This window comes from Protopterus annectens, chromosome 14.part0 (genome assembly GCF_019279795.1).
Source record: "Protopterus annectens isolate FY-2018-M chromosome 14.part0, PAN1.0, whole genome shotgun sequence".
NCBI lineage: Eukaryota > Metazoa > Chordata > Ceratodontiformes > Protopteridae > Protopterus > Protopterus annectens.
Genome location: NC_056748.1, coordinates 649,573,774 through 649,598,365, shown reverse-complemented (window position 1 = coordinate 649,598,365; position 24,592 = coordinate 649,573,774). Strand labels below are relative to the sequence as shown.

The following is a 24,592-nucleotide window of genomic DNA, read 5'->3' as shown; positions in this document are numbered from 1 at the left end:
GTGTTGATTATATAAGTTAATTTAATGTGGTTTAATCTGGATGAATATATATGCCTTTGACTCCAACAACACTCCAAAGTCATGGTTACGTCAATCAATAGTGGTTAAAAGTATTAACATGTTTACATGAAGATGTAGCCAAGAGTAAGAACTATTTATATGCACACCCTGGACAGACACCAGCCTGGCTAACAACAGGAAAACAATTCTCCTACTTAAGAGCAAACCTGCAAGCTGTCCTAAAAACTGTAAACCAATAACTTGCCTTCCAACAACATATAAACTATACACTGGAAGAGAGGCTGACAAGAGTTTATAGTCATTTAGAAGAAAACTCAATCATGGCAATAGAACAAAAGGGTAATAAAAGGAAGTCATATGGAACAAAGGATCAGTTGATGTTAAATAAAGACATAATGGAGAACTGTGAAAAGAGGAAGACTCTAAGTACAGCATGTATAGACTACAAAAAAGCATTTGACAGTGTCCCACATTCATGGATAAAAGAGTGTTTAAAAATGTTTAAGATACACCCTACACTGATAGATTACATTACAGTAACCATGAAACAGTGCCAAACCACATTGCAGTTAAGCAATGATAAAGGACAAATTATTATTCCATGGATAAAAAGTCAAAGGGGAATATTCCAGAGTGATTCTGTCACCTCTGCTCTTTTGTCTTCCCCATAACTCATTAATCTGTTTACTTAACACATTAGGTCATGGCTGTAACTTGGCTCCCAGAAAACATAAAGTTTAAAGACTTCTCATCTTCTTTTTGCAGATGATTTAAAACTGTATAGTTCTTCAGATGAGGAACTGAAAGCACAACTGCAAGTTGTCAAAACTTTTTCAGATGATATAAGAATGTCATTTGGTCTTGATAAATGTGCAAAATCAACCTTTAAAGCAGGAAAGCTGCAGCACCAAGAAAACATCAGTTTGGGATAGGAATGTGATATAAAAGAACTTGAGCAAGAGGAGGTGTATAAATATTTGGGAAGTGATGAAGGATCAACAATAAAACATGAACAAATGCAAATAAAACTTAGTAAGGAATATTTTAGAAGACTTAAATTAGTACTAAAAACAGCACTGACATCTAGGAACAAAGTTCAGCCTATAAACCAATTTGCTCTTCCTGTCCTAACTTATAGTTTTGGAGGAATTCCTATTGGAACATCGAATTTTCAATTGTTCGAATCACTAATGGTCGACCTATAATGATTGAACAATTTTAAAATTCGAAATGTTCAAAACGAACATAAAAAAAAAGTAAAGGGTGTAGGCAGGGGGACATGCCCCCCTTCACCCCCCACACCCCCCAGCTATTTAAATATACCAACTCTGAGAGAGCGCTACAGTGTAGGAAAGGGAAATCTTCCCTTTCTGCACCATAGTGCATTCATATGCGATCTCAGAGTTGGTGTGGGGGATGCAGGGGGGCTTGCCCCCTCCTTTAACCCATCAGGGTACATTGTCTATGTTTTGTTTACTTTTTAATTTTGAAGTTACGGAACTTCGATCATATGGTGTCGACCATATGGTATTCGAAGTTCTGTAACTTCGATTTTATAATAGGTAACCGTTTTGGAGTGACTGACTGGCCCCAAAAGGTGTTGGATAGTTTATACAGGAAAATAAGAAGTATGCTTCATGCTCATCAAATGATTTATAAAAATCAGTGCATACCAAGACTGTATATTCCCTGTTCTGAAGGAGGAATGGGCCTGCTTGAAACTGACTACATGCATAGATCTGCAATAGCAGGACTGCATACATATCTGATAAGCTCACAAGACTTAAACGTAGTGAAAGTTTTGAAACATGAGGAGAACAAGTCTAAGATGACTTCCATGCTTAGTTTAACAGAAGCATATTGGTGTCAAACAGGAATGGAAATCAAACCAGAAGTAGATAAAAATCTGGCAGCAACTGAATGTGCCAAAAAAACAAAACAAAGAATATAAGGTAAAGGATCAGATGAGTAGGTAAGAAATGAGGAAAATACATAATATAGTAGCAAGTATAGAAAACTCTTGGAACAACCTCATGGTGATCAGGATCGAATGTAGGAATGTTTAAGGAGAGGTTAACTTAAACCAAAAGACGAAAGGTTAATATTGGCGACCCAAAACGGTGGACTAGATAAACATTGGTTTACAAAGTCCATTGAACATGTGAAAGAGACAGACAAATGTAGGTTTTGTAAAACAGAATTGGAGACAGATGCACATCTTGTTGTTGGTTGTGATATATTAATGGCAGGACTATATACTGAAAGGCGTAATAATGTGGCAAGACTGTTGCACTGGGGATTGTGCTTACATTATAACACTGAAGTAGCTGAATAACACAGGAAACATGAGCCACAAAGCATTATACAAAATAATGAAGTTTATATCACATGGGATCATCCATTACCAACAGTTCAAAAAATAGATGCAAGAAAACCAGATATAGTAGTCTATGAAAAGAAGACAAAAGTAGCATTGATTACTGAAATTGCTACACCTAACGACTACAGTGTCTTACATACAGAAAGACACAAAGTCATAAAATGTCAGGATTTGCAGACAGAAATGAGGGCAATGTGGAAGAAAGATACCCAGACAGTTCCAGTAGTATTAGGAGCAACGGATTTTATAAAAAAAGAATTTACAATCATACTTAAATATGTTACCGATACATGTAATGCCATATGACTTGCAGAAGGAGTCATTACTGCGCACATTGCAGGTGCTGCAAAGAGCACTTCTGGCTGACATCAAAGATTGAAACAATATGAATTTCATGAACTTTAATCATACTTTGACTTAGGAATGGGGCCCATTTCCATCATGGTATTAGAAACTCAAAAGACTTGGAGAAATTTTAAAAAGTAGGGTAATCCTAAGTTTTGCAGAGGGGAGTTGTTCCTCTCTCCAACACACACATACATACACACACACACACACACACACACACACACACACACACACACACACATGCACCCACACACATGCACATATACATACATACACCACACATACACACACACACACACACACACACACACACACACACACACACACACACTCACACACACACATACGTGCACACACATGCACACATATATGCACACGGGTTCCCTTCAGAATCTCAAACTACTGAAATCCCGAATTTCAGTAGCCCGAGACCAAAAGGGCAAAAATGCAGAATACCAAAACCCCAGAAGCATGAAATTCAAAATCCCGAAGTTCGGAGATTTTGAATTAGCGGTTATGGTGTTGCGGTGTGTGAGTGGGTAGTTGAAGATGTAAGTAAGCGTTTGTGTTTTACAGGTTTTAGGTAAGGGCTTTAGTGTGTGTCTGTCTGTTTTGTTAGTATGACGTGTGTGTGTGCAAGGGGAATGTAGCTTATGTGTTGGTGTTTTTGTGTGTTTGCTGTGTAGTGCGACCTCAGAGTTAGTATATTTAAGAAAGGGGGTGTGGGGGGTGCAGCCCTCCACATGGGGGGGTGCAGGGGGCTCTCCCTCCTGCTTGTATGTAGGGTACGTGTTTGTGTATGTGAAGGGAGGTGTATGTTTGTGTTTGTGTCTGCGGTATGTTTAGTGTAGAAGTTGCAATTTTAAGTTTCGCACTTCTAGGGTTTTGAGTTTATGAATTTTCAGCTTCATGGTCTCGAGATACTGAAATTTGAGATTAAAGTATTTCAAGATTATGAAGTGAATCCATGCACACACACTTTCTCTCTCACGGCTTATATTAACTTACTGTGTAACAACTCCATGGGACAGAGCGATGAAGCCTGGAGTCTATGATCTAAATTATCTGTGTTCATTTAGCACCCCAAACACTGAAGGAGTTATTCAGGGAGGATGAGAATTAGTGGGCATTGCAGCTCATCCATTTTAGGGAAGGCTTTGGTATGTGCTCCACTGCAAGAATGATACCTGTGGTTAAACCTCATGTATACACCCCATGCAGGAGGATGGAGCATGAGGGTGCAAGTCTGACAAGGACAGCATCACTCTGCAACTTGCAGAAGTATACACTTGCAAGGAGGCTGGCAATGGCAGACATTGCTCCACACATGATACCCAGCATGATGGAGAGTTCAGAAACAGAAGATAAATCCTTCTCACTCTTAACAGGATAATGGCCTATTACCCCTGACTCTCACCTTGTTTGCTTTGTGCTCTCAGCTGCCAAGAAGTGTGAAGAGGGAATGTATCAATGGTCTCAGCATTTAGAAAATTGCATATGTAAGTAGAACACATTCTGGGACATGCAGTGAGCAGATATTAATACATACTCAAGATATACTGAATCACAAACCAAAAATTGGGTGCCTGTCATGCCTAGGTATGCATCTATGCCTGTTCTTTGTAAATTCAGCATGTGTTGCTGCATTTATAAAATTGTCTTATACAGACATTTTTAGGGGGCTTATTTTTAGCTGTGAGTTGCATATTGTTTACACACCAATGCTAACTACTCAGATTGTTTGAATTTCTAAGATTCATGAGTAAATCCATCCATCCTCAACCCCCTTTTCCCATTTTTGCTCATGGGGTAGGGGTATCACATCATCAAGAAAAAATACATACATACACACACACACACACACACACACACACACACACACACACACACACACACACACACAATGTTTTGTGTGTATGCGCATGCATGCATGTGTGTTTATCTATGTGACATGCACACACACATCTAGGATATGGTACAACTTATCAAACCACGTCACTGTGAACTACAGTGTTGTGAAAAGATTTCAATGATTAGACACAAATGTATATCATTATCTTATATATTTTAGGTAGAGGTCAAGTTACATATACTCTCCATGCAGGAGGCTTAACTCACTGCATCCCTTAACTAATTTAATAGCTCTGAAATTCCACAATCTTGGGTGAGAAAATAAAGACATACATTGTATTCCATATCATAGAATCATGGAAAAAGCCTGTGGGATCACTAAAAAGGTGAAACCAAAAATAAATGAACATATATAGTGAGAGAAATACACAAAATAGATGCAGACAGAACATGTGAAAATGTTATTTTTTGCATTAATAAACTTTAGTTCACATGATGTACGTCTGTCCAACTTTACATCCTCTTTCCATTTAATTACCCATACCAGATTATTATCTGATGTTCCTTTTTCCTTAGGTGAAAAAAAAGACTAGGACATTTTTTTACAGACCCTCTTAATTCTGGTAATATATTCTGGAGTCATTTTGTCCATTCATCCTTCTTTTAAGTTACTGTATCAAACAGAAAAAGAACTTGTGGAGATACCTTAAAAGATGACAGTATAACAATATAGCTAGTGTTTTACCAGCATTTTCTCAATTATTTGTCACTGTCTATCTGTCTATTCTGTGTTTCAGTAAGGTTTATAATGTTATTTATCTCATTACATCTGAGTTACGCCTCCAGGTGCATCTGCAGTTACCTCCTATTGATACTTCAGTCATCAAATATCGCTTGTTCATATTTGCATCAATAATTCCAAAACCATGCTATGTCCAATGTTTTAAAAGATTTCGTCTTAAAGGTTTACACAATGGCAAACTCAGCTGCATTAAATATTTGGCCTCTGTCAAGTGCAGGTAAATACATAATAACTGTTGTTTTTTATGATATTAATTCATACAGATATTATTTTCACATTTTTCTAAATATCTCAACAACCAAGTAACACAGAACTCCTTAGCCACATAAGAAAGCTCTCATTTAGGTGAATAAACTGCTGCTGACAGTATGTGTGTAACTTGAGTGGTTGCTGAGATATTGTAAGTTGTTTAAAAGTATTACAAAAGTAGTAGTTACTGTGTTTACTGTGACTTATAAAATTCGGTTTAAGACCTAGAACCTTACAAATACTACCACTACAGAAATAGTTTGTGCTGACGAGTTTGCCATTTATACTTCTTTCATAACCCCTATGGTTCCAGAAATATGAACATTTGTTTGAAATGTGAGGACATAATCTGATTCTGTCAAAAGGTTTAGGCTCTGCCCTTTGGAAGTTACAGTGCAAAACTTCCTGAGCTCCATTGGAGTGAATGAGTTATACCAGTAAGCATTTATTTCTATTTGTTGACTGAAATAGTCCTAATACACACAGCCCATTTTTAGAAATAGCTCAGGGAGAAAAACTACAAGAGCTGCATGACAAAGTAGCTAGAAGAAACAATATATAAATAGCAAAATGTACAAAAACCAGTTATGTAATACATGAAAAAGTAAATGTAAAAACAAAAATATTATGTTGCACTTTTGGTTTGCAGCTGGCATAACTGCTAAGAGCTAGAACAGTGGTATAATTAAGTTTTTATTGATGTTATAAAATGCTTTTGCATATGTGCTGATATCAATATTGTTGCACAGGTAATTTCTGTTGAAAATATAGACAAGTAGTATAGCATATTATAAATGTTTAAAGTATTGATGTTAACATTTCAGATATCAGTGTGGTTTACAACGCATATAACACAGTGATTTTTCATCATAGGCCAATAAAACAAAGTGAAATATTGCCTCCTGAAAGAGGGCGACATGTTGCCAGAGATCTTGGAATCCCATACTACGAATGTAGTGTGTTTGATCAATATGGAATCAAGGATGTTTTCGACAATGCAACCAGAGCTGCACTTGTTTCAAGAAGACATCTCCATTTCTGGAAGTCTTATTTGAAAAAGGTGCAGAAGCCTGTTCTTCAAGCACCTTTTCTGCCTCCAAAAGCTCCTCCTCCAATTATTAAGGTACCTGATTACTCTCCAATTAGTGTAGACTCCATTGGTCATTTATTGGACTACCCACTGTGTGCAGATGTCATGTTTATACTGCAAGATGATATTCATGTTTTTGCTCATAAGGTTTTTCTAACTACATCATCCTCCAAATTTTATGACCTGTTCTTAATGAGTTGCAAAGAATCCCAGTCCAGAGAAAAAAACAAAAGAATAGAAAGATGGAGTGGGGATCATCTTTTGAGCAGCTTCAGCCTTGACCTCGATGAGGGTACTGTGGCTTCCCGAACTTCAAGCCTTACCCTGCAAACCTCCAAAAGTGATGTGACATTGAGAATGGTTGGACTCGACAAGGAACCTACAGTGAAAGGGAAATCATTGTCATCATGGAGCAAAGCTTTTATCAGTATGCATGAGGAGATGACAGAAAATCCCATTACTCATCAGAAAAGTATAATAACAGTGGTCAAAATGGATTACTCTATTCAGCCTGAGCCCTTCACTGCTGTGCTCCGGTTCCTCTACACTGGACAACTGGATGAAACTGGAAATGATCTCATGAGGCTGGCACAAATTGCTGAAGTTCTGGAGGTATTTGATTTGAGGATGATGCTGGAAAATATAATGAATAAAGAAGCTTTCATGAACCAAGAGATTACCAAAGCATTTCATGTCAGAAAAGCTAACAGAATAAAGGAATGTCTCTCAAAGGGAACATTTTCTGGTAAGGTAGCAAATGTACCTGTTGCTTAGGATTGAGATAAAAAAGAGCACGTACATGTAAACAAGTTAAGCTAATTGAATTTTAGGAATGATATTTAAAAATGTGAAATTATGGAGTTGGGAAATAACAGTACTGCTGTATACCTTTTGGTAAGATATCATCTGGTATGTGATGTTATTATATGGAAAAACTGATATATGATGCAAAGGTGCTGAATGTGTCCAAAGAAGAATAATCTACAAAATGTTTTGTAAGTGAAATTTAATATAAGCAAATGATTAAAAGCTAAAAGCTTTAGTCTTAATATAATTTAAGGAGAGAAATGTGGAACAAATTGCCACCTATCTATTCTACACTGACTATATCAGTTTATCTCCAATCCCCCTCTTACACTGTTCTTTGTATATGGGTTTGGGTAAGCTAAGAGTGTTGAAATACTTCTTGGCACATCCCTTTTCTCTCTTCCATGGACCCCAATTAGGTACTTGCTGAAATTCCAAGTGCCATACATAATGGATCTGTAGGTGCAGATGAGGTCTATAAAAGTTCGCATGTGTTAGAGCTCACAAATAATGTTGTATAGAAAACTTCCTCACTAATATTTGGGAACAGACTGATTTCCATATAACAGATACTTGCATTTTTGTGAAGAAACATGTGAATATGATACCTTGTCACTGCTTTATTTCCCAATGTTATCAATTCTTGGACCCTACCTATCTTTTATAAGCATCTTCTAGCAAATAGTAAAATAAAAAAAGCTGACCTGTGTAAGGGATGTAATTGCAGCATGTAGAAGCAGGTGATGAGGGTACTGTGACCTGCTTCAACTCTTAGCTTTTCTTTAGGGACATGTATTTTTTAGCATGCTGAGCAGCTTGTTTCAAGTTCCTATTTTATTTCCTTTGCTGCTTCCCAAAAAATGTTTTATAAATATCAGGACAGTTTTTTTTTTTGAAAACTATCTTGCCAGAGTATGAAGAATCTGCTTCAGGCCAGAATTAGTATTCTCTTTGAAGTTCAGTTTTCACTTTTAAGCAATATTTTCAAATAAATAATCTTAGTTAAAGGGTGCTTTTAACAGGCTCCTTTGACATCCTCAGGACAATTCCAAGTTCTTAACATGATTCCAAAGAACTACTCCAGATACAACTGTCCTGACGAATGCAGCATCTGTATTGCAATTGCATTTATCAGTGCGAATGTCCTATTGTGAACATTCTTACTTGAATTAGCCACATTAACTTTAGTGTTACTGTCAGGTAATGCCTTACTGAAATTTTTCACCTGCTCCAGGATAGTCCGCAAGTAATTGTTTATATAGGCTTCATAGTTGAGGAGCTACACAGCCAGAGTACTAGACTGGAAATATAAACTTTCTTGGCATACATACCTCACAACAGAGATGTTGATTGACACCCCAAACCCATGTAAAATGGGAAAAGAGGACTGATAGCTACAAAGATTATTAGAAAATGACATACTAATATTTAGGCAAAGAAATCCAAAGAGAGACTTTTCTGGGTAGTTTTGTTATTGTTTTGATATGCACTCAATTAATTTGCCTAAAAGATTACATTATGAATGCAGTCTGAACTTAGAAAAACATGTCTGAAAAGTAACATCCCATTTATTTTTTTGTCGTTGATGACGCGATTCATCTAACAAATGATGCACAATTGCAAATTACATCAGCACTTGATAAATATGTGACGTAAGAATTCAGTATGAAAAAAAACTTAGGGAAGGAGGAGTATATAAATATTGAGGAATAGAGCAAGAAGCAGCAGTACAACATGGAGAAATACTAAGGCCTAATAAGAACACTTACAGAGGACTTTAAATAATACTAGAAAACTGCTGTAGCTGTAAATACACTAGCCCTTAAAACTGTATAGTATTGCTTTTGGTACGACTGCACACAAAAATGCTGAATTAGTTAGAAATACAACAAAACTATGTATAGCATGGTTATACTTCTCACTATTAAAGGGAGTCATGGGCTTCCTCAAAATAGATTATATGTGTGAGTCTAAAGTTGGGGCTATATGCATATTTTCTGACATTCTCAGACATAAACATAGTTAAAGTTCGAAACTACAAAGTAAAGAAATTTAAGTTGATTTTTGTTTTTGTATTAGGGGAGCTTGTAAAGTCTAGAGATATGGATTTTAAACCAGAAATGGACAACAATGACAGGTGGCTGCATAAAGTGCAAAAAAGCAAAAGAAGGACTATATTGAGTGAGATTAGAAGAAAATAAGAGAAAAGAAATCTGTAAATCCCAAGACTATAAAAACAAATACAGAGAACTAATTGGGCAGCTGCATGTTGTTCAACATTTGGTTCATGAATGCATAATCTAAGAGGAGATCCATCAACCATAGCAGCTGGATGATGGAAGCAGACACTAGGACAGCATGCACATAAAACTTTCCCGCAATACATCAGTGCGTCCCACTGTCCCAAAATAAACTGAGACACAATCCTCTCAGGATCTCTTCAGTTACACAATGTACAGCACTAAGAAATGGCACCAGGTTACAGCTTTGTATTTTAACAAAAAAAAAATCAACAAAATTATCAGTAATGATTTTGATTTGTTTTTTTGGATTTATTTTTTATTTTTTCAACTGCTTTTTAGCTACTTTAAGATCTTTGATTGGGTCTTTACATTCCAGCCATTCCTGTCACATTTTAGGAGTTACAACCTTTCATTCCCTTTTCAACATCTCATCAATAAAAAAAAAGAGAGAACTTTATACTTTCATCCTTTTTTGTCTTGTGCTAGCATTTGCTACTTGGAATGTTTCCCCTTAGTTCAATCAACGCTTATGGATTTAAAAATAAAAGTGTCCACCACAAGACCAGCATAATATTTTATCACTTCAACTTGTTATTCATTTTCGTAATGTGACCATCAAGCCTCTTTGGACCCTTCCACCCAGTTGGCCAGTTTGTACTCCAAGAGTCCACCAACAGTGGCAAGAATAGGGATATCACCCAGCTGTCCAATTTGCTACCCCCCCCCCAGTAAAGGTAAGATGGTAGGAAGAGGTGCTGTCATCCTTCACAGAAAGTCAGGATTCTTCCTTGTTACATCTCTATGCTCCTGGATTATGGGAATGTCATCTAGTGAGGGAGTGTTCTGGTAAGTGAATGCGTTCTGCTTCTTTGGTGTCCATACACTTAATTCACTCCCTCTCCTCTTATCCACAGCTGCTGTCATCCACAAAAATACTTTCAATCTCCACAGAGAATCATTCTGACAGGACATGCCTAAATATGCCCTCCCCATGAAAAATGGAGTAGGTAATCTGTCATTCCTCTCTCTCCCTGACCATCTCCTACACATACAAGCCACTAGGTGACCCAGATTGTCTGACTCATACCTAGTGCATATTCCCCTTCTGTAGTGGAGCTGGCCGTAAGATAAGTGTCCGTTGTAGTGCATATCCCCCTTCTGTAGTGGAGCTGGCCGTAAGATAAGTGTCCGTTGTACTTATTTTCTTTTGAGGAAGAGCACAATACTTTTAGGTGCTCTGTTTGTTATGCATTTGCAACCACATCCCTGTGAATAGAAAAAATCATGCATAAGAAAACTGTCTTAGTCTAGCACTCAGGCAATTGATTCCCTTTTGCAGTCAAAATCTTTCACATTGGCTTGAGAGCAAGCAGCATCCTCCTCCTCCTCCTCTTCCTCAGCTTCAGGGCTTCTCCAGCCTCCTTGGAGAACCGAATATCAGAAGTCCTACAAACAAAACAAGGTGATATCTTCCTGTCCAATTTCTAAGTCTGAAAGTAAAAGAATGGATGATGTGATAGTGATACCAAGAGTCATGTTACACAGCTCTTTATAGTGAGGATCCAATACAGCTTTCAGAATTTCAAACTTTATCCTCGCAGGTGACAAGGAGGTAAGTCAAATACTAAGCACTAGACTGACTACAGGAGAACTTAACATATGTATTTTCTAGAATATTTCTATGATAACTTTTTTGGATACCATTTTTTTTTTTTTTTTTTTTTTTTGTGAGGGGTGTAGAAGAGGCTTCCTACTAGCTCTTCCACATCAGCTCCTATATTAGAATGAGTTCATTCTCTGATGCTTTCCCCAAGTGAGAACATCTTCCAAGTTTTCTACATAGGTGCCCTTGATTTATAGCCAGAGTTAAGGTTGCATCATTGACTCATTCTCTATTAATGTCATTGGAGAATGACTTGTCAACTCTGACTGCAGTGCTGATTTCAGTGTTGTAAGTGTTGATATCTATCATTCCATTCCACTTTTAAGTATGCCACTGTTGTGTAAATTATTCACTGAGAAATGCTCATGTCTCTGATACTGCAGCAGCCAGAACTGTGGTTCTTGGTGACAAATGTGCAGACATTGTCAACCATTGCTCTAACGTTTCAAGCACTCTTGCAGTAGATCCTTGTCATGTCCATTTCCACCCTGGTGTCAATATCTGTGCTACAGACAGACAGACAGAGCTGTTTCTTCAGGATCCTTTGTCTGTCAATTTGCGATTCAGCAAGACTGAGGCAACAAAGCCATTAGCAGTATTCTCACATGATGATGACACTTGAATGTTCTTTTTCTTTAACTTTGACCTCAGCACCTCTGAAGGTCAAAAAGGAAGTGCACATGCAAGAGGAAGCATATCAGCTATTTCTCTGAATCTCCACTGTGATATGTTAATGAGGAGGAGGAGGAGTATGCAGATTCCTCATCACCTACTCCCAACAGCTTGGTGAGATCTTAGAGTTGAAGCAGAAATGGGATGGCCCACAGTATCCATCACATCTTAACCTAGAATTCTGCAGAAGGTCTTTCTGTCCATCCAGCTGTCTAGAGAATTCTGTAGAAGGCAATTCAGTCTACCCAGCAGTCAATTCTCTTGAGTGGTCTCCCCACTGGTGGTCATGCTGAAGATGCCCACCAATCCAGTAAAAGAAAGCCCTGATAGTCCATTTTCTTTGTTTCCAGTGGAAACTAACAGAATTTTCTTCCCTCTAAAGATTGGAGCTTTTGGTTGGAGACTCCTAAGCCAGATATGCTTCCTGCAGCAGCAGCAGCAGCTCATAAAATCTCCAACTCCTTAGAGTGATGTGATCCTACCTGTTGATTTGAAGCTAGGACTAACAATCCTCTCTATCTTATGAGGTGCAGCCAAATCCTGGCATGACCCCGTGGACATTTACTACTACCTGTGGAGCTTACAAAGCAAAATGGGAAATGTAAGCAGGCTGCCAGGTATCTAATGCATAACACACAAGTATGTATTCATACCTACACACAATTTAAAGTCCCCCGTCCATCTACTGTATGTCTTTCAAATGTGGAGAAAACCAGTGCACAGAGAGGAGATGCAGCTCTGCACAGAAGGTACCCCAGCTGAAAAGAACTGGAGAACCAGATGCTGTGAGGGGGCACTGCTACCTATTATGGAAGTACAATTATGCAGTCTTTACACTGTCACTGTAGATCATAGACTATCCCACACGTCTATTCTGCATTCTTTACACTGTCACTGTAGATCACAGACTATCCCACATGTCTATTCTACATTCTTTATACTGTCACTGCAGATCACAGACTGTCCCACGTGTCTATTCTAAATTCTTTACACTATCACTGCAGATATCCCACATGTCTGTTCTGCATTCTTTACACTGTCACTGCAGATATCCCACATGTCTAATCTACACTCTTTACACTGTCACTGCAGATCACAGACTATCCCTCATGTCTATTCTGCATTCTTTACACCGTCACTGTAGCTCACAGACTCTCCCACATGTCTATTCTGTATTTCTGCATTCTTTACACTGTCACTGTAGATCACAGACTATCCCACATGTCTATTCTGCATTCTTTACACTCTCACTGTAGATCACAGACTGTCCCACATGTCTATTCTGCATTCTTTACACTGTGACTGTAGATCACAGACTGTCCCACATGTCTATTCTGCATTCTTTACACTGTCACTGTGGATCACAGACTGTCCCACATGTCTATTTTGCATTCTTTACACTGTCACTGTAGATTACAGATTGTCCCACATGTCTCTTCTGCATTCTTTACACTGTCACTGTAGATCACAGACTAGCCCACATGTCTATTCTGCATTCTTTACACTGTCACTGTAGACCACAGACTAGCCCACATGTCTATTCTGCATTCTTCACACTGTCACTGTAGATCACAGACTGTCCCGCATGTCTATTCTGCATTCTTTACACTGTCACTACAGATCACAGACTATCCCACATGTCTATTCTGCATACTTTACACTGTCACTGTAGAACACAGACTGTCCCACATGTCTAGTCTGCATTTCTGCATTCTTTGCACTGTCACTGTAGATCACAGACTGGCCCACATGTCTATTCTGCATTCTTTACACTGTCACTGTAGATCACAGACTGCCCCACATGTCTATTCTGCATTCTTTACACTGTCACTGTAGATCACAGATTGTCCCACATGTCTATTCTGCATTCTTTACACTGTCACTGTAGATCACAGACTGTCCCACATGTCTATTCTGCATTCTTTACACTGTCACTGCAGATATTCCACATATCTATTCTGCATTCTTTACACTGTCACTGTAGATCACAGACTATCCCACATCTATTCTGCATTCTTTACACTGTCACTGCAGATATCCCACATGTCTATTCTACATTCTTTACACTGTCACTGTAGATCACAGACTAGACCACATCTATTCTGCATTCTTTACACTGTCACTGCAGATATCCCACATGTCTATTCTACATTCTTTACACTGTCACTGTAGATCACAGACTAGACCACATGTCTACTCTACATTATTTACACTGTCACTGCAGATCACAAACTGTCCCACATGTCTATTTTGCATTCTTTACACTGTCACTGTAAATTACAGACTATCCCACATGTCTATTCTACATTCATTACACTGTCACTGTAGATCACAGAATGTCCCACATGTCTATTCTGCATTCTTTACACTGCCACTGTAGATCACAGACTGTCCCACATCTCTATTCTGCATTCTTTACACTATCACTGTAAATCACAGACTGTCCCACATCTATTCTGCATTCATTACACTCTTACTGCAGATATCCCACATATCTATTCTGCATACATTACACTGTCTCTGTACATCACAGATTATCCCACAAGTCTATTCTGCATTCTTTACACTGTCACTGCAGATATCCCACATGTCTATTCTCCATTCTTTATACTGTCACTGTAGATCACAGACTATCCCACATGTCTATTCTACATTCTTTACACTGTCACTGCAGATCACAAACTGTCCCACATGTCTATTCTCCATTCTTTACGCTGTCACTGTAGATCACAGACTATCCCACGTCTATTCTGCATTCTTTACACTGTCACTGCAGATATCCCACATGTCTATTCTACATTCTTTACATTGTCACTGCAGATCACAGACTGTCCCACATGTCGATACTGCATTCTTTACACTGTCACTGCAGATATCCCATATCTATTCTGCATGCTTTACACTGTCACTGCAGATTTCCTACATGTCTAGTCTGCACTCTTTACACAGTCACTGCAGAACACAGACTATCCCACATGTCTATTCTGCATTCTTTACACTGTCACTGTAGATCACAGACTGTCCCACATGTCTATTCTGCATTCTTTACACTGTCACTATAGATCACAGTCTGTCCCGCATGTCTACTCTGCATTCTTTACACTATCACTGCAGATCACAGAATATGCCATGTCTATTCTGCATTCTTTACACTGTCACTGTAGATCACAGACTGTCCCACATATCTATTCTGCATTCTTTACACTGTCACTATAGATCAGAGACTGACCCGCATGTCTAATCTGCATTCTTTACACTGTCACTGCAGATATCCCACATGTCTATTCTGCATTCTTTACACTGTCACTGCAGATATCTTACATGTCTAGACTACACTCTTTACACTGTCACCGCAGATCACAGACTATCCCACATGTCTATTCTGCATTCTTTACACTGTCACTGTAGGTCACAGACTGTCCCACATGTCTATTCTGCATTCTTTACACTGTCACTGCAGATCACAGACTGTCCCACATGTCGATTCTGCATTCTTTACACTGTCACTGCAGATCACAGACTGTCCCACATGTCGATTCTGCATTCTTTACACTGTCACTGTAGATTTCCTACATGTCTAGTCTGCACTCTTTACACTGTCACTGTAGATCACAGACTATCCCACATGTCTATTCTACATTCTTTACACTGTCACTGCAGATCACAGACTGTCCCACATGTCTATTCTGCATTATTTACACTGTCACTGTAGATCACAGACTGTCCCACGTCTAGTCTGCATTTCTGCATTCTTTACACTATCACTGTAGATCACAGACTGTCCCACATGTCTATTCTGCATTCTTTACACTGTCACTGTAGATCACAGACTGTCCCACGTATATTCTGCATTCATTACACTCTCACTGCAGATATCCCACATATCTATTCTGCATTCTTTATACTTTCTGTACATTACAGACTATCCCACATGTCTATTCTGCATTCTTTACACTGTCACTGCAGATATCCCACATGTCTATTCTGCATTCTTTAGACTGTCACTGCAGATTTCTTACATGTCTAGACTACACTCTTTACACTGTCACTGCAGATCACAGACTATCCCACATGTCTATTCTGCATTCTTTACACTGTCACTGTAGATCACAGACTGTCCCACATGTCTATTCTGCATTCTTTACACTGTCACTGTAGATCACAGACTGTCCCGCATGTCTACTCTGCATTCTTTACACTGTCACTGCAGATCACAGACTATCCCACATGTCTATTCTGCATTCTTTACATTGTCACTATAGATCACAGACTGTCCCCGCATGTCTACTCTGCATTCCTTACACTGTCACTGTAGATCACAGACTGTCCCACATGTCTATTCTGCATTCTTTACACTGTCACTGTAGATCACAGACTGTCCCACATGTCTATTCTGCATTCTTTACACTGTCCCTGCAGATATTCCACATATCTATTCTGCATTCTTTACACCGTCAATGTAGCTCACAGACTCTCCCACATGTCTATTCTGTATTTCTGCATTCTTTACACTGTCACTGTAGATCACAGACTATCCCACATGTCTATTCTGCATTCTTTACACTCTCACTGTAGATCACAGACTGTCCCACATGTCTATTCTGCATTCTTTACACTGTGACTGTAGATCACAGACTGTCCCACATGTCTATTCTGCATTCTTTACACTGTCACTGTGGATCACAGACTGTCCCACATGTCTATTCTGCATTCTTTACACTGTCACTGTAGATTACAGACTGTCCCACATGTCTCTTCTGCATTCTTTACACTGTCACTGTAGATCACAGACTAGCCCACATGTCTATTCTGCATTCTTTACACTGTCACTGTAGACCACAGACTAGCCCACATATCTATTCTGCATTCTTCACACTGTCACTGTAGATATCAGACTGTCCCGCATGTCTATTCTGCATTCCTTACACTGTCACTACAGATCACAGACTATCCCACATGTCTATTCTGCATACTTTACACTGTCACTGTAGAACACAGACTGTCCCACATGTCTAGTCTGCATTTCTGCATTCTATGCACTGTCACTGTAGATCACAGACTGGCCCACATGTCTATTCTGCATTCTTTACACTGTCACTGTAGATCACAGACTGCCCCACATGTCTATTCTGCATTCTTTACACTGTCACTGTAGATCACAGATTGTCCCACATGTCTATTCTGCATTCTTTACACTGTCACTGTAGATCACAGACTGTCCCACATGTCTATTCTGCATTCTTTACACTGTCACTGCAGATATTCCACATATCTATTCTGCATTCTTTACACTGTCACTGTAGATCACAGACTATCCCACATCTATTCTGCATTCTTTACACTGTCACTGCAGATATCCCACATGTCTATTCTACATTCTTTACACTGTCACTGTAGATCACAGACTAGACCACATCTATTCTGCATTCTTTACACTGCCACTGCAGATATCCCACATGTCTATTCCACATTCTTTACACTGTCACTGTAGATCACAGACTAGACCACATGTCTATTCTACATTATTTACACTGTCACTGCAGATCACAGACTGTCCCACATCTCTATTCTGCATTCTTTACACTATCACTGTAAATCACAGACTGTCCCACATCTATTCTGCATTCATTACACTCTTACTGCAGATATCCCACATATCTATTGTGCATACTTTACACTGTCTCTGTACATCACAGATTATCCCACAAGTCTATTCTGCATTCTTTAAACTGTCACTCCAGATATCCCACATGTCTATTCTCCATTCTTTATACTGTCACTGTAGATCACAGACTATCCCACATGTCTATTCTACATTCTTTACACTGTCACTGCAGATCACAAACTGTCCCACATGTCTATTCTCCATTCTTTGCACTGTCACTGTAGATCACAGACTATCCCACGCCTATTCTGCATTCTTTACACTGTCACTGCAGATATCCCACATGTCTATTCTACATTCTTTACATTGTCACTGCAGATCACAGACTGTCCCACATGTCGATACTGCATTCTTTACACTGTCACTGCAGATATCCCATGTCTATTCTGCATTCTTTACACTGTCACTGCAGATTTCCTACATGTCTAGTCTGCACTCTTTACACTGTCACTGCAGAACACAGACTATCCCACATGTGTATTCTGCATTCTTTACACTGTCACTGTAGATCACAGACTGTCCCACATATCTATTCTGCATTCTTTACACTGTCACTATAGATCACAGTCTGTCCCGCATGTCTACTCTGCATTCTTTACACTATCACTGCAGATCACAGAATATCCCATGTCTATTCTGCATTCTTTACACTGTCACTGTAGATCACAGACTGTCCCACATATCTATTCTGCATTCTTTACACTGTCACTATAGATCAGAGACTGACCCGCATGTCTAATCTGCATTCTTTACACTGTCACTGCAGATATCCCACATGTCTATTCTGCATTCTTTACACTGTCACTGCAGATTTCTTACATGTCTAGACTACACTCTTTACACTGTCACCGCAGATCACAGACTATCCCACATGTCTATTCTGCATTCTTTACACTGTCACTGTAGATCACAGACTGTCCCACATGTCTATTCTGCATTCTTTACACTGTCACTGCAGATCACAGACTGTCCCACATGTCTATTCTGCATTCTTTACACTGTCACTGTAGATCACAGACTGTCCCACATGTCTATTCTGCATTCTTTACACTGTCACTGCAGATCACAGACTGTCCCACATGTCGATTCTGCATTCTTTACACTGTCACTGCAGATATCCCATGTCGATTCTGCATTCTTTACACTGTCACTGCAGATATCCCATGTCTATTCTGCATTCTTTACACTGTCACTGTAGATCACAGACTGTCCCGCATGTCTACTCTGCATTCTTTACACTGTCACTGCAGATCACAGACTGTCCCACATGTCTATTCTGCATTATTTACACTGTCACTGTAGATCACAGACTAGCCCACATGTCTATTCTGCATTCTTTACACTGTCACTGTAGACCACAGACTGTCCCACATGTCTATTCTGCATTCTTTACACTGTCACTGTAGATCACAGACTGTCCCGCATGTCTACTCTGCATTCTTTACACTGTCACTATAGATCAGAGACTGACCCACATGTCTAATCTGCATTCTTTACACTGTCACTGCAGATATCCCACATGTCTATTCTGCATTCTTTACACTGTCACTGCAGATTTCTTACATGTCTAGACTACACTCTTTACACTGTCACCGCAGATCACAGACTATCCCACATGTCTATTCTGCATTCTTTACACTGTCACTGTAGATCACAGACTGTCCCACATGTCTATTCTGCATTCTTTACACTGTCACTGCAGATCACAGACTGTCCCACATGTCGATTCTGCATTCTTTACACTGTCACTGCAGATATCCCATGTCTATTCTGCATTCTTTACACTGTCACTGTAGATCACAGACTGTCCCGCATGTCTACTCTGCATTCTTTACACTGTCACTGCAGATCACAGACTGTCCCGCATGTCTACTCTGCATTCTTTACAATGTCATTGCAGATCACAGACTGTCCCACATGTCTATTCTGCATTATTTACACTGTCACTGCAGATCACAGACTGTCCCACATGTCGATTCTGCATTCTTTACACTGTCACTGCAGATATCCCATGTCGATTCTGCATTCTTTACACTGTCACTGCAGATATCCCATGTCTATTCTGCATTCTTTACACTGTCACTGTAGATCACAGACTGTCCCGCATGTCTACTCTGCATTCTTTACACTGTCACTGCAGATCACAGACTGTCCCACATGTCTATTCTGCATTATTTACACTGTCACTGTAGATCACAGACTAGCCCACATGTCTATTCTGCATTCTTTACACTGTCACTGTAGACCACAGACTGTCCCACATGTCTATTCTGCATTCTTTACACTGTCACTGTAGATCACAGACTGTCCCGCATGTCTACTCTGCATTCTTTACACTGTCACTGCAGATCACAGACTGTCCCACATGTCTATTCTGCATTCTTTACACTGTCACTGTAGATCACAGATTGTCCCACATGTCTATTCTGCATTCTTTACACTGTCACTGTAGATCACAGACTGTCCCACATGTCTATTCTGCATTCTTTACACTGTCACTGCAGATATTCCACATATCTATTCTGCATTCTTTACACTGTCACTGTAGATCACAGACTATCCCACATCTATTCTGCATTCTTTACACTGTCACTGCAGATATCCCACATGTCTATTCTACATTCTTTATACTGTCACTGTAGATCACAGACTATCCCACATGTCTATTCTACATTCTTTACACTGTCACTGCAGATCACAAACTGTCCCACATGTCTATTCTCCATTCTTTACGCTGTCACTGTAGATCACAGACTATCCCACGTCTATTCTGCATTCTTTACACTGTCACTGCAGATATCCCACATGTCTATTCTACATTCTTTACATTGTCACTGCAGATCACAGACTGTCCCACATGTCGATACTGCATTCTTTACACTGTCACTGCAGATATCCCATATCTATTCTGCATGCTTTACACTGTCACTGCAGATTTCCTACATGTCTAGTCTGCACTCTTTACACAGTCACTGCAGAACACAGACTATCCCACATGTCTATTCTGCATTCTTTACACTGTCACTGTAGATCACAGACTGTCCCACATGTCTATTCTGCATTCTTTACACTGTCACTATAGATCACAGTCTGTCCCGCATGTCTACTCTGCATTCTTTACACTATCACTGCAGATCACAGAATATGCCATGTCTATTCTGCATTCTTTACACTGTCACTGTAGATCACAGACTGTCCCACATATCTATTCTGCATTCTTTACACTGTCACTATAGATCAGAGACTGACCCGCATGTCTAATCTGCATTCTTTACACTGTCACTGCAGATATCCCACATGTCTATTCTGCATTCTTTACACTGTCACTGCAGATATCTTACATGTCTAGACTACACTCTTTACACTGTCACCAGATCACAGACTATCCCACATGTCTATTCTGCATTCTTTACACTGTCACTGTAGGTCACAGACTGTCCCACATGTCTATTCTGCATTCTTTACACTGCCACTGCAGATCACAGACTGTCCCACATGTCGATTCTGCATTCTTTACACTGTCACTGCAGATCACAGACTGTCCCACATGTCGATTCTGCATTCTTTACACTGTCACTGTAGATTTCCTACATGTCTAGTCTGCACTCTTTACACTGTCACTGTAGATCACAGACTATCCCACATGTCTATTCTACATTCTTTACACTGTCACTGCAGATCACAAACTGTCCCACATGTCTATTCTCCATTCTTTACGCTGTCACTGTAGATCACAGACTATCCCACGTCTATTCTGCATTCTTTACACTGTCACTGCAGATATCCCACATGTCTATTCTACATTCTTTACATTGTCACTGCAGATCACAGACTGTCCCACATGTCGATACTGCATTCTTTACACTGTCACTGCAGATATCCCATATCTATTCTGCATTCTTTACACTGTCACTGCAGATTTCCTACATGTCTAGTCTGCACTCTTTACACAGTCACTGCAGAACACAGACTATCCCACATGTCTATTCTGCATTCTTTACACTGTCACTGTAGATCACAGACTGTCCCACATGTCTATTCTGCATTCTTTACACTGTCACTATAGATCACAGTCTGTCCCGCATGTCTACTCTGCATTCTTTACACTATCACTGCAGATCACAGAATATGCCATGTCTATTCTGCATTCTTTACACTGTCACTGTGGATCACAGACTGTCCCACATATCTATTCTGCATTCTTTACACTGTCACTATAGATCAGAGACTGACCCGCATGTCTAATCTGCATTCTTTACACTGTCACTGCAGATATCCAACATGTCTATTCTGCATTCTTTACACTGTCACTGCAGATATCTTACATGTCTAGACTACACTCTTTACACTGTCACCGCAGATCACAGACTATCCCACATGTCTATTCTGCATTCTTTACACTATCACTGTAGGTCACAGACTGTCCCACATGTCTATTCTGCATTCTTTACACTGTCACTGCAGATCACAGACTGTCCCACATGTCAATTCTGCATTCTTTACACTGTCACTGCAGATCACAGACTGTCCCACATGTCGATTCTGCATTCTTTACACTGTCACTGCAGATTTCCTACATGTCTAGTCTGCACTCTTTACACTGTCACTGTAGATCACAGACTATCCCACATGTCTATTCTGCATTCTTTACACTGTCACTATAGATCACAGACTGTCCCGCATGTCTACTCTGCATTCTTTACACTGTCACTGCAGATCACAGACTGTCCCACATGTCTATTCTGCATTATTTACACTGTCACTGTAGATCACAGACTGTCCCACGTCTAGTCTGCATTTCTGCATTCTTTACACTATCACTGTAGATCACAGACTGTCCCACATGTCTATTCTGCATTCTTTACACTGTCACTGTAGATCACAGACTGTCCCACGTATATTCTGCATTCATTACACTCTCACTGCAGATATCCCACATATCTATTCTGCATTCTTTATACTTTCTGTACATCACAGACTATCCCACATGTCTATTCTGCATTCTTTACACTGTCACTGCAGATATCCCACATGTCTATTCTGCATTCTTTAGACTGTCACTGCAGATTTCTTACATGTCTAGACTACACTCTTTACACTGTCACTGCAGATCACAGACTATCCCACATGTCTATTCTGCATTCTTTACACTGTCACTGTAGATCACAGACTGTCCCACATGTCTATTCTGCATTCTTTACACTGTCACTGTAGATCACAGACTGTCCCGCATGTCTACTCTGCATTCTTTACACTGTCACTGCAGATCACAGACTATCCCACATGTCTATTCTGCATTCTTTACATTGTCACTATAGATCACAGACTGTCCCCGCATGTCTACTCTGCATTCCTTACACTGTCACTGTAGATCACAGACTGTCCCACATGTCTATTCTGCATTCTTTACACTGTCACTGTAGATCACAGACTGTCCCACATGTCTATTCTGCATTCTTTACACTGTCCCTGCAGATATTCCACATATCTATTCTGCATTCTTTACACCAATCATGTAGCTCACAGACTCTCCCACATGTCTATTCTGTATTTCTGCATTCTTTACACTGTCACTGTAGATCACAGACTATCCCACATGTCTATTCTGCATTCTTTACACTCTCACTGTAGATCACAGACTGTCCCACATGTCTATTCTGCATTCTTTACACTGTGACTGTAGATCACAGACTGTCCCACATGTCTATTCTGCATTCTTTACACTGTCACTGTGGATCACAGACTGTCCCACATGTCTATTCTGCATTCTTTACACTGTCACTGTAGATTACAGACTGTCCCACATGTCTCTTCTGCATTCTTTACACTGTCACTGTAGATCACAGACTAGCCCACATGTCTATTCTGCATTCTTTACACTGTCACTGTAGACCACAGACTAGCCCACATATCTATTCTGCATTCTTCACACTGTCACTGTAGATATCAGACTGTCCCGCATGTCTATTCTGCATTCTTTACACTGTCACTACAGATCACAGACTATCCCACATGTCTATTCTGCATACTTTACACTGTCACTGTAGAACACAGACTGTCCCACATGTCTAGTCTGCATTTCTGCATTCTATGCACTGTCACTGTAGATCACAGACTGGCCCACATGTCTATTCTGCATTCTTTACACTGTCACTGTAGATCACAGACTGCCCCACATGTCTATTCTGCATTCTTTACACTGTCACTGTAGATCACAGATTGTCCCACATGTCTATTCTGCATTCTTTACACTGTCACTGTAGATCACAGACTGTCCCACATGTCTATTCTGCATTCTTTACACTGTCACTGCAGATATTCCACATATCTATTCTGCATTCTTTACACTGTCACTGTAGATCACAGACTATCCCACATCTATTCTGCATTCTTTACACTGTCACTGCAGATATCCCACATGTCTATTCTACATTCTTTACACTGTCACTGTAGATCACAGACTAGACCACATCTATTCTGCATTCTTTACACTGCCACTGCAGATATCCCACATGTCTATTCCACATTCTTTACACTGTCACTGTAGATCACAGACTAGACCACATGTCTATTCTACATTATTTACACTGTCACTGCAGATCACAGACTGTCCCACATCTCTATTCTGCATTCTTTACACTATCACTGTAAATCACAGACTGTCCCACATCTATTCTGCATTCATTACACTCTTACTGCAGATATCCCACATATCTATTGTGCATACTTTACACTGTCTCTGTACATCACAGATTATCCCACAAGTCTATTCTGCATTCTTTAAACTGTCACTCCAGATAT

The 24,592-nt window shown here is 39.6% G+C and overlaps 1 protein-coding gene across 1 annotated transcript in view; it reads left to right on the top strand.

Annotated features, from left to right (window-relative positions):
* RHOBTB1 (Rho related BTB domain containing 1) overlaps positions 1-24,592 on the top strand; it is a 468,210-nt gene that overhangs the window by 351,971 nt on the left and 91,647 nt on the right. The window contains exon 5 of the mRNA XM_044056396.1: positions 6,525-7,486. Within this exon, the coding sequence (XP_043912331.1) occupies positions 6,525-7,486 (962 nt within the window). The remainder of the gene's footprint in view (positions 1-6,524; positions 7,487-24,592) is intronic.